This window comes from Grammomys surdaster, unplaced genomic scaffold, assembly GCF_004785775.1.
Source record: "Grammomys surdaster isolate TR1022 unplaced genomic scaffold, NIH_TR_1.0 126313, whole genome shotgun sequence".
Classification (NCBI taxonomy): Eukaryota; Metazoa; Chordata; class Mammalia; order Rodentia; family Muridae; genus Grammomys; species Grammomys surdaster.
In genome coordinates this window covers 5584130-5596374 of record NW_021621113.1, presented here as the reverse complement: position 1 = coordinate 5596374, position 12245 = coordinate 5584130, and the positions used below count along the sequence as shown (strand labels likewise).

Below are 12245 nucleotides of genomic sequence, written 5' to 3'. Positions count from 1 at the left end.
GAAGGAAGGAAGGAAGGAAGGAAGGAAGGAAGGAAGGAAGGAAGCCGGGCAGTGGTGGCACACGCCTTTAATCCCAGCACTTGGGAGGCAGAGGCAGGCAGATTTCTGAGTTCGAGGCCAGCCTGGTCTACAGAGTGAGTTCCAGGACAGCCAGGGCTACATGGAGAAACCCTGTCTTGAAAAAACAAACAACAACAACAACAAAAAAAAAAAGCAAGCAAGCAAGCAAGCAGGCAGGCAAGGGTCAGGACCTTCAGCCTTTGACTGTTCTTTTTCATAGACCTAGGCTCCTTGAAAATTTTGTATCACTTGGAAGGCCAAGCTAAGTCACAGACTAGACAATTTTTTTCCTCTAAGATCACTCAGTAAAACAACCCTGAACATCTAACAGTGCTATCACTTTAAAAATATGATATACATTGTATATGGATGGATCACAAGGTAATGAAACAGTGAGCCAAGCTAGGTAACAAACCCACTAGCTCACACACTTATTCTTTGTGGTAACAACATTTGAAATCCATTCTGTTGGTAGTTCTGAAAGATACAGTGCCTTATTTCCTTACCTTTCTATGTACCTGTTACTTTGGTTCAAAATATAACAAAGTAGGGAGATGTCTTATTAGAGACAGTGGGTCATCATCAGCTACAAATCTTAATTGGAAATTTTTAAAGATTAAATGTTTGTTTCCAAGGAGGAGTTCTGAACCCTTAAAACTGTTCAGTTTGCTGTATTTCTCCTCTATTTTCTTAAGGAGAAAGTTAAGTTTGGTGTGTGGGTGTGCACCTATGATCCCAGCACTAGAGAGATGTAGGCAGAAGGCTCAGGAGCTCAAGGCCATCTTCTAAGACTCCTGTCTGAGGTAGCCCAGGCTCTAAGAGGCCCTGAGAATCTACAATGTTGCAAGCATGCCCTAACAGTTCTGGGACAGAGATGACTCCAGGTTGAGTCCTTTAAAATGTTTTCCTCCTCTTCCTTCCCTTTAAGTCCCAGTTACTCCATCACTTCCAACCACAAGAGCATGCTGGTTAGAGTACAGATTCTAACGGCACGGAGTGACTCATTTCTAATTCTAGTACTTGGGATGCTGAGGCATGAGGAGCTATCATAAGTTTAAGGTCAATATGGTTTATAAAATTAGTTTAAAGCCGGTTTGCAAAAACAGAATGAGACACTATCTAAAAAAACTAGCTACCTTTATCACCGAGTGCAAGCATTAGAGCTGGAATGCCAAGTCAAAATCCACTTTTCCAACAACTAGCTCTATGGCTTCAACAAAGTCATTAAATTCTCTAGGCCTCAGTCTGTCAGTGAGGATACAAACAGAACGCACCTCGCTGGGTTGTAAGGACAAGGACAACACATAAAAGTAGGCAAGTCCAGACACACGGACACAGTAACCACAGCTGTTCTGTTTCTGTTTCCAGCCATGCACTCTTTCTACATTTATGTCACCTGATAAAAACCTGGTTTACTCCTTCTCCCCAGAGGCCTCTACATCTGAGGATAAAATGCCTGAGGTAAAAGTAGTTTCTACATAGCAGCATTTAAAGCTCTCATATGACCTTTGAAGCTACCCTCTAATATCAAAGCATTAATTAAAAAAGAATTTTGATAGATTTTTAAATGTTAAATTATTTTTTCTTCAGTTACATTTGTTTGTTTGTTTGTTTGTTTGTTTGTTTGCTTTTTGAGAGTGGATTTCACTATGTATCCCTGGCTGGCCTGAAGTTCAGTAAGACTGCCTGGACTCAAGTTCATGTATCTATCTGCTTCTGCTTCCTAAATGCTGGTATTAGAGGCATCCATCACTATGCCTACTACACTTAAATTATTTAAAAAAAATATTTTTTTAATGTATATGAGTTTTGCCACTATACATGTATGTGGCCCAGGATCCAGAAGAGCATCAGATCCCCTAGGATTGGAATTACAAACATCATATGGATGCTGGGAACAAAATCCTCTTCCTTTGCAAGAGGAGCAAGTGCTTTTAACAGCTTAGCCATCTATCCAGCCTGGAAATTTGATTTTTTTTTTTTTTTTTTTTTTTTTTGGTTTTTTTTGAGACAGGGTTTCTCTGTGTAGTTCTGGCTGTTCTGGAACTCACTCTGTAGACCAGGCTGGCCTCGAACTCAGAAATCCGCCTGTCTCTGCCTCCCAAGTGCTGGGATTAAAGGCGTGCGCCACCACCGCCCGGCTGGAAATTTGATTTTTGAAGTTAAATTTTATCTCTGTTCAAATGACTTCATTTTTGAATACCAAACTACAAGCCAAGTTAGGATCATGGAAATTAGAGGGAAAAGGAAATAAATGACATGGATTAGTTATATTGGTATAAACCAAAATGGCTAAATTATTATAGAAACCTGAATTTTAGATAAAAGTTAAGGACTTCTGAGTTCCACCTCAAACTTACTTAAATAGAATTCACACAAGGAAGAACTTGGAACTGGACCAGAATTTCTGACTGCAATGATAGCTTGTCTTTCCTATGTATTTGGGATAAGTCTGAGTTTCAAACTCACCCCCACTGCTAAAGAATATTTTTATATCCTGAATTTTAGAAGTAATATGCCCTCATATACACTGGGCACACAAGCTCTAAAGGGCATTTGATTCCAGTTTGATTCCAGAATTTTGTTATAGCAAAATTCTCTTCATATGCAACTCAGGATGCACAGACTAGAAACACACCATCAAAACAGTAAATTAACTCTAGCACTTTGCTAATATTTAAAATTGTCACTAGAGAAATTATACACTGCCTGAAAATATTATTACCTTCAGAACATATAAGTGTAAATTTTTGTTTAACAAAAAAATTGCTTAAAAAATAAAAATGACAAAAAAGGTCTAACTTTGTAAACTGCATATCCAAATACCTTAATAGACCTCTAGTCTATAATCAATAATTGATAGATGAAAGAGAAACATAAACATATTATTCATCCTTAAAAGGAAGGAAATTCTAGCTGGGCAATGGTGGCACAGGCCTTCAATCCCAGCACTTGGAAAGCAGAGACAGTTGGAGCTCTGAGTTTGAGGCCAGCTTGGTCTACAGAGTGAGTTCCAGGACAGCCAGAGCAGACAGAGAAACCCTGTCTCAGGAAAAAAAAGAAAAAAGAAAAAAAGAAAAGAAAGAAAAGAGGAAATCCTGATACATGCTATAAAGAGAATTTGCATATGTATATGTTTTTTGACTATGTACATAATCGTATAGCCCTTTACATGAAGTTACATGAAGTTTTTAGAATAGTCAAATCCTCAGACTAATCTCACAAAATCAGAAAGCAGAATGGAACAGGTTAGGGGTGGTGAGGGTAAGGGTGTACAGGGAAGTTTTGTTTAGCAGATATGAAATTTCAATGTGGGAAGGCAAGAAGTCAGAGACAGATGGGGCTGACAGTCACATAAGTTCATGCACATGATGCTGCTCAGTCATATTCTTAAAAATGCTGTAACAGCCGTGGGACATAGTTCAGTGATAAAATTCCTCCTAGCATACACAAGGCACTGGATTCAATCCACAGTATGGTGGATGGAGGAGAAGGCTTAAGGCTGGGCATGGTGGTTCAAGTCTTTAAATCTCAGTACTTAGAAAGCTAAAGGTCACAAGTTAAAGGCCAGTATGGTCTACACAGTTAAGACTCTGTTAAAGGGCCGGGCAGTGGTGGTGCACACCTTTAATCCCAGCACTTGGGAGGCAGAGGCAGGCGGATTTCTGAGTTCAAAGCCAGCCTGGTCTACAGAGTGAGTTCCAGGACAGCCAGGGCTACACAGAGAAACCCTGTCTCAAAAAACCAAAAAAAAAAAACCAAAAAAAAAAAAAAAAAGACTCTGTTAAAGGAAGAAGGGATAAATGGTACATTTTATGTTAAGGATACTTACTAATAGATTTAAAACTTAACAAAGGAAGGAAAAAAAGGAACTTCCGGAAAAGACAAATTAGCAGGTGCTTTTTTTTGCAGGGCAGGAGAACTGACTTCCCATAAAAAGGAAAGAGAAAGTATACGACAGGTCTGATGAGAAGCAAAATGCTTTTATTTTTTAATTTTATTTATTCAATTTTTTGGTTTCTCAAGAGAGGGTTTCTTTGTGTAACCCTAGCTGTCTTGGAACTCAATTTGTAGACCAGGCTGGCCTCAAACTCACAGAGATCCGCCTGCTTCTGCCTCCTGAGTACTGGGATTAAAGGGGTGCACCAACACCGCCTGGCAAGATGCTTCTTTTTTAATATCTCTTAATTTGTCTTTGAATTAAGTAGCAAGTTCCCCAGATGAGTGAATAAAAATAGTGGGAAGTAAAGAGAAAGAGAGAAGACTGGAGGCAAAGACAAAAGGAAGAAAGATTGAAGATGATTTTTAGACACTGGGAAATCAGGTGTCTACCTGAGATAAAAGCATGAGTGGATAAGTAAAAATTATGATTTGATTTTAAAAATATAAAAAAAAAATAAAATTAAAATAAAAAAATTTTCCTCAGACACCAAAATTCTCTAACTTGAAACAAATGGAAAATGTTTTGTGTTTTGTTTTGTTTCCAAATTACTTGTGTTAGATATATGATGGAAAAGACACAGCTGCTGGGCATATGATCCTGGTCTTACATTTGTTGGCTGTAACAACTCTGGGCAAGTTGTCGGGAAAAAAAAAAAAAAAAAAAGCATGAGTGGAAACAAGAATGAGCCAGTGTAGTTCTGTGCTGTTCTAGTACAGGGTTACAGTGATAGGGAGCAGATGGATGATCTGGGCTTAAGTAAAGTTGTGGGTTTATTGTCAAGTAGATTGAGAATATGTATAGATAAGTGGACAGTTGGATTCATGGGAGAACATACTCCTGCTGGCAAGTATAACACTGGAAAAGAACAGAGAAAGCTAACATTCTCAAGGTCTGACTACAGAAATAGATGATGACTTGGGAGACAAAACATGCGGTGCAAAAAAGACGCTTCCTTTCTACAGGAGTGGACAAACACCTAGGGCATTATACTCAACTGACAGTTAATGTCAAACTCTGCATTTCCCTTATTTCAGTCTCTTCTTCCAGGTTTGTATACTGTACATATCAATTTTCCTATTGAGTTTCTCCACAAATGCCTGAAGGCATAACAACAAAAGATATGCACACATCTTAGAGGAAAAGCTTTGTTGGAGGAGCAGTTGTTTGTTGTTTTTTTTGAGATAGAGTCTGGCTAAGTTCCCAAACTAAGAGAAGTTTTAATCTGAAACCCAAGTAATTTCCCAACATAAAGGTGACGGTGAGACCCAAGCAGGCAACAGGCAGCACAAAGCACACCCCACACCAATCAGCACGCAGTAAACATTAAAGCAGATTGTTAAAAAGCAGCCCAGTTTTACAAATACCTTAAAGTTTGTTCTCCTGGCTCCTGCATCTTGGCTTTTTTCACCTGTAAACATCAGCACACGTAGAAATCAGTGCAGCAATCTGACTCTGAAACCCCAGTTGTTCAAACACACTTGTTTCTCAGCATCTCAGGTGGCGGGCTCCAGGGACCCTCACTATAGGAAATTCTGTAGTCTCTAGTCCTTTATATCACCACACATAGTTCTGATGTACTTTAAGCCATCTCTCAATGGCTTATAATACGTAGCACGCTATAAGTACTATGTGAATAGCTGTCATACTGTATTACTTAGGCATGTTATTACACGATATAAGTACTATGTGAATAGTTGTCATACTGTATTACTTATACTGTTATTACACGCTATAAGTACTATGTGAATAGCTGTCATACTGTATTACTTAGGCATGTTATTACACGATATAAGTACTATGTGAATAGCTGTCATACTGTATTACTTAGGCATGTTATTACACGCTATAAGTACTATGTGAATAGTTGTCATACTGTGTTACTTAGGCATGTTATTACACGATATAAGTACTATGTGAATAGCTGTCATACTGTATTACTTAGGCATGTTATTACACGCTATAAGTACTATGTGAATAGCTGTCATACTGTATTACTTAGGCATGTTATTACACGCTATAAGTACTATGTGAATAGCTGTCATACTGTATTACTTAGGCATGTTATTAGGAAATGGGAATGTCTGTAGAACTTGTGTACGAGAAATACCCTCCGCCTGTTACAGCCACCTTCGGTTGGTTAGTTCACATACTGACACTTGGCTGAGAAGGTTGACTATATGTTAACTAATATGCTAGTGTTTCATTTTGTTTTGACCTAAAATGTCATTACACAAAAATGTGAAACTTTTGTAATAATAGTTACTTGCAATAAGCCAATCAAGAGGTTGAAGAATCCCAGGATGTCACGCAGACTCTGATAAAGAATCTAACACCAGTATAACAGTGGGAGAAAGAGATGTAGCCCAAGTAATAAGGAAAACAATGTTTGAAACAGAAACTGTAAACTGAAAAAAAAAATTTCAACGACAGTTTATTTATTGCCTGCCATAATTTTAGAAGAGAAAAAATTTCAGCTATTCTTAAACCACCAGATTTCACCTTTAAATACTATCCTCTGGTTTTAACTCAATTGAGAACCCCAGTATGGTAACATATGGATTTAGTCTTAGTGCTGTGGGGGAACAGAGGCAGGTGGATCTCTGAGAATTCAAAGTCAGTTTGGTCTACAAAGCAAGTTCTGAGGACAGCCAAGGCTATACAGAGCCTGTCTAAAAACAAACAAACCAAAAAAAAAAAAAGAAAATGAAAATTATTAGTCTAAGTTGAGATAAAACAAAGATAGAAAATGGATAGGAGGAAAACATTAAATATAAAAACATAAAGAGGCTACTGGACCAATACAGATGAAAGATGATGCCCTAAGTAAGTTTCAGAGTAAACTAAAGGCCACAGCTGGACTGTGCTGGTCTTGGATATATTTCCCTATATTGTCCACTTCATTATAATTTTTAAACTATGTGCTAACTTTAGGAATTAGATGGGAATGAGTTGCTAAACCCAATTGCTTGAGACACAAAACATGTACACACACATATACACTTGAGAAATCTGATAACAAATGAAGGGGAATGATTTCATCAATTTAAAGCATTTTTTTTTTGTCCCTTAAACACATGGGGGCATAAAGCCAGCATTCTTTATTCATAGTGTAACATGGCAAAACAAGAAATAAAATGGTAGACACTCTCTCCCTTTTTTGTTTTTTGTTTGTTTGCTTATTTGTTTCTGGACAGGGTTTCTCTGTGTAACAGCAATGGCTATCTTGGAATTTGCTTTGTACACCAGGATGGCCTGGAGCTCATTACTCACAGAGATCCACCTGTCTCGTCTCTGAGGGCTGTAATTAACAGCATGTGCCACCACACCTGGCTAAGTAGACCCTTTTTATTTTTTTGGATGGTCACATCTAGCAAATAATAATACCAGGTTGCACTTAATTAACAAGGAGGGGAAACCAACAAATTACATATAGTTTTATAATGTTATCATAAGCAACCTTACAAAATACAGCAATCCTATCTACAGGTGGAGGACTCTTTCTCTCTGCTGGTGTAAGCCTCTACTTGAACAGAAAAAACAAACAGTAACTAAACCTAGGAAATACCCAAAGGCGAGCTCGGAGATAAAGCACCTGCTTAACATGAGCAAGGCCCTGGGTTGAATCTTTAATACTGGAGACAAGAAAACAAAAACAAAACAAGTAAGAAAACAACAACCACTACTCCCACAAAAAAGGGGGGGAGGGATAAAAAGAAAGAAAGGAAGGAAGGAAGGAGAGGGCTCACAATTTATAGAGCGAGCATCCATGAAAAAACAATATTATTATTACCTGGTGCTTTGAAGAATTTGCCAATATTTTAGTATCATATAGTCATCTGAGCCACTCACTCTAAAAGCTGAAACTGTTAACATTCCTACCGAATACCACATACTTTTCTAAGGCCCTCAGTTTTAGGATGCAGTTAGTGCGCTGACATTACAGGAGCACAGGTCTGCAGCCCCACACCCACTCCTTCATCCCTCCTGCCATCGCTGCTGAACAAAGCAGCAGCAAGTAAGCAGCAGAACTCTCTGCACCTGTTTCAAACGTCTCTCATTCACTGAACTTTTTCGGTAGATAATCAAAACTGCTCTGATAATTATGGTTCTAAGTCTCAGGTCAACCCGACAACTGATTACGATAGTACAGTAGTCCTTGTAGTTTAAGGTCACCTGGATCCCAAACTGGGATTTTTGTCTCAAGGAAACAAGTGGGTTTATGAAGTAAAACTTCTGAGTCTGGAAGGTCAGAACTCATTTACAACACTGAAGCCGGGTATGGTGGTGCACTCCTGCAATCCTGGCCCCAGGAGCTTAAGGCGGAGGCTCAGGAGTATCAGCCAGTCTGGGCTTCTTAGTGAGACACTGCCTTCAAAATAGAAAGAGGGACCAGCTGGGGAGGCTATTCTTTATACTCTACAGACTACTCCCCTTCGTGGAAAAGAAAGACTAGAAATAAGAGCTGACTCGGTCGTTCCTTCTGAACAGTTTGTGGCAGTCACTTGTTTTATCATATTTGGGATCTGCAAATATGTCTACTGCAACCTGTGGACAGCTGGTCTCCTGAAAATGAACCACTTACTCTAAGTATTTTCTTTAAATGGTAAGTACTCCATGTTTTCTTAGATTCTGCACTTGTCTACTTGGCATCTACCAAGTAAGGAACCTGCCGAGAGGACAAAGCTGTTTGTATTTTATCTAGAATCCAGAGCTTCCTTCCCTCTACCTAATTCAAATATTCCTTCTTTAAATACTGTTTGAGACAGGGTCTCATGTACAAGTTATGGAGCCTAGGCCGAGCTTGAATTCCTCATGCTCCTGCCTCCACTTCTCAAACGTCTCCATTAGGGTTTCCATTGATGTGAGATAAATGCTGTGATCAAAAGCAACTTGGAAAGCAAAGGATTTATTTCATCTTACACTTCCAGGTAATAGTCCCTCACTGAGGGAACCCAGAGCAAGAACTGAAGCAAAAACCACGGCGGGTGCTGCTACAGGCATTATAGATGGGAGTCATTTTCTCCATCGTGGCTCCTCTGCCCAGAAGACTCTAGCTTCTGTCAAGTCAGCAAAAAACCAAATCAGCACATCAAGTGCTAGGACCCCTGGTCTGCACCAGCTTGGCTGACCACCCTGTTTTCCCTGTTCTAAATCACAAAACAGCCTGCTAGAATTATTGTAACAAGTCACACCATTTCTGTCTGCCTCAGTCTCTATGTAGAAAATCTAACGAAGCCCATGGCCATGTTTCCTCGAGTACTTTCTGCCTCCTTACTGACACCGGTACTGACCTGTCAGGTATAGTGTGCCTTTTTCAAATGTTCTGACGTGCCCATGTGTTCACACGGTTGCCCCGACACATTTACACCAGGAGCACAAGCAAATAAGAAAGTGACTTTCTATAACAATAACCAAACAACAGACATCCTAGGTTTAAAGTGCTTCAGTGTCTTACCTTCCTCTAATATGTAGGCTTTGCATAATGCTATAGAAACTGAACAGAGCGTGAAGGCACGGAAGCAGAGTAGAGAGATGAGCCGTTAGCAGGTTAGTCTCACAGTTCTATTACTTTACTTAGGTAGGGGGTAACTAATGAGTCCCATTTCAATAGTATGTTAATATCTACATAAGTCTTTGAATTTATGAATAGACTTTTGTCTTACTAAACTCTCAATGGCGCCATTTTCCTTGGTACATTTAGTACCTATAGTTCAACTGTTTGCTAACAGTGCACATCCTATATACACTGTTCAAGATGATTTCAACACTATTACTCCCCTGATTATTATGAACTCACCAAGGACAGGGAATCACACTTAATAATTTCAAAAGGTCTTTTTATCAGCTGCTTGTGTCTCCCTAACTTTTACATTTACCTTGACTGAGAGGGTTAAAAGAACAGCAAAGTAATCATGAGTATACAACACTCAACACAAAGAAAAGGCAACGCTCATCTGGTAACGCTGAGTGTACCAAACAGACTCCTTAGCATTAAGGCAGCCAAGTTTGAGTTTAACAACACTAACATGTCAGGCAGAGCAGTGCACATTTGTGATTCCAATCTGAGAGGCTGAGGTAAGAGAATCGTACATTTAAGGCCACTGGAGACTGCATATAGCAAGACTCAAATACCTCAAGAGCAAAACAAGAGAACATATAACATTGCTTTCTTAGAAGGAAATTACTAAGGAATCTGTTCTTTACTCCCTTTTCTAATTTGGATTCTATACATATAATTGAGTAATATTCAAAATTTCTTCAGATTAACTTTTATACAACCAACTTGAACTTGAAGGAAAAACTCACCGGTTGCTCTGGTAGGTCTTGCTCTTCTTCCATGAGGACCTCTATCCCTTTACACACTTACGTGACTGGACTGAAGGTCTCTGCGGTCTTCACAAACTATTTGTAAAAAGAGAGGAATCAAAGCTTTATACACTTGTAAACTATTATCATCAAGGTCATCACAGAATAACTTTTTAATATTTTGCTACTCAAGCTAGCATTCTACGTTAGTTCCAATCTCAAAATCTCAAACTTGCACGTGGCTTTTCAACACTGACATGCTGTTCCAAGTCATGAGAGCTGTACACCCTGACTTCTGTACGGCTCTGCGAAAGCCAACACGTGGAGCCACTTCTACTGGTTACTATAGTGCCTAATGCATTAAACACTTTACAATGACAGTCATGCGAAGATAATAAAACAATTTTTTTTTAAGGATTAGGGTTACATTTAAAATGATAGAGACTGGCCTAGCAGGTCAGTAAGTTATGATAACATCTAACCTGCTTTAATGTGGAACATTTACATAACTGTTAACACAGACACACAGAATTGCTTTAAATAGGACAAACTGGAAAATCAATTAAATACATCACAATCAGCTATCTATCTATATGTAATCAATTTAAATGAAAATATAACTCTTCTGGATCTCGATAAGGCAAATAAACAGGTAAAGTGAAACCTTAAATATGAGAATTAAGGAAAAATAATTATGTAAAGTTAGGATCCAATTTAATCTGAAATAATGAACTTCCACTAAATATACTAGGTGATTATTTAAATAAATCTTTACTTTTCAAACCCTCTTCCTCTGGTCCTAATTTTTAAACAAAAGAAGACAACCACCACCTTTGACCTGCTAACAAGGATACATTATAAAAATGAAATACTCCATTCCGACTTAACCGAGGCTTGCCATTTCCCAGAGAAATGCTGCTTAAGTCTCACCTGTATAATTTCTCCTACCAGCTAGTGAACGAAACTTTACAGTTAAAGTAAGTTTAGACTTCTGCTGCAGCAATAATGTAACGAACAATAGATGCAGAGAAAACCAAAGCCTTTGTTTCTGCTGGTGTCCACTCAACTTGTGTGGCTCTCGTTTGTACAATATAATATACGGCTTAGAGCCACACATAAAACCAGGAAAAGGACAGAAAACAAGTTTAAGAAATACAAGCAGATGAAAAACTTTAACAATTAGATGATAAAGCTTTACTCTTTCCTCTGCTCTTAAATGTCAAAAGAAAACCAGTTTAAAGGTCAGAAGTACTTGATGCTCAATTCACTCACGTGTAGCTCATGCAGAGCCTCAAAAGCTGCGTTCCGAGTATGACGCAGACAACCTGCACTGCGGAATTACAGGATGCAAAATGAAAGCTCATGGCTACAACCTTCCCCAACTTGCTTTACTAAACACAGGAGAGTATGAGCGAGGATAATCTATGTGACCATGAAACTGATCTGTAACTGTAAAAAACAAACACTTTTTGTCTTACAACTTTATGATTACTTTAATTAAAATCTCTGATTACTGGACTATGCAAGCGTACATTAGTATATATATGCCTTCAGCCCATTAGAGCAAACAAAATAGATTCAATCTATTAGAGAAACAGAGCATCTTCACTCTTTAGTTGCTGACTTTGAGTCTAACCAACACAGAAAGTGGTAACACTTCATGGTTTCTCAATCAAGAATATAAATGTAAAAACTGCAATCTGAAGTTTTTTTAAGAATTGCTCTCAGGGGGGGCTGGAGAGATGGCTCAGCGGTTAAGAGCACTGACTGCTCTTCCAGAGGTCCTGAGTTCAAATCCCAGCAACCACATGGTGGCTCACAACCATCCGTAATGAGATTGGATGCCCTATTCTGGTGTGTCCGAAGACAGCAACAGTGTACTCATAAATAAAATAAATAAATAAATCTTAAAAAAAAAAAAAAAAAAAAAAAAAAA

The 12245-nt window shown here is 38.5% G+C and overlaps 1 protein-coding gene across 2 annotated transcripts in view; it reads right to left on the bottom strand.

The window, feature by feature from the left end:
* The window catches only part of Eya3 (EYA transcriptional coactivator and phosphatase 3), an 81797-nt gene that overhangs the window by 52079 nt on the left and 17473 nt on the right, over positions 1–12245 (bottom strand). For both annotated transcript variants that reach the window (XM_028759608.1, XM_028759609.1), the window contains exons 2-3: positions 10310–10405; positions 5368–5411 (exon numbers count right to left, since the gene is read on the bottom strand). In XM_028759608.1, coding sequence (XP_028615441.1) covers positions 5368–5411; positions 10310–10342 — 77 coding nt within the window. In that variant the 5' untranslated portion in view covers positions 10343–10405. The remainder of the gene's footprint in view (positions 1–5367; positions 5412–10309; positions 10406–12245) is intronic.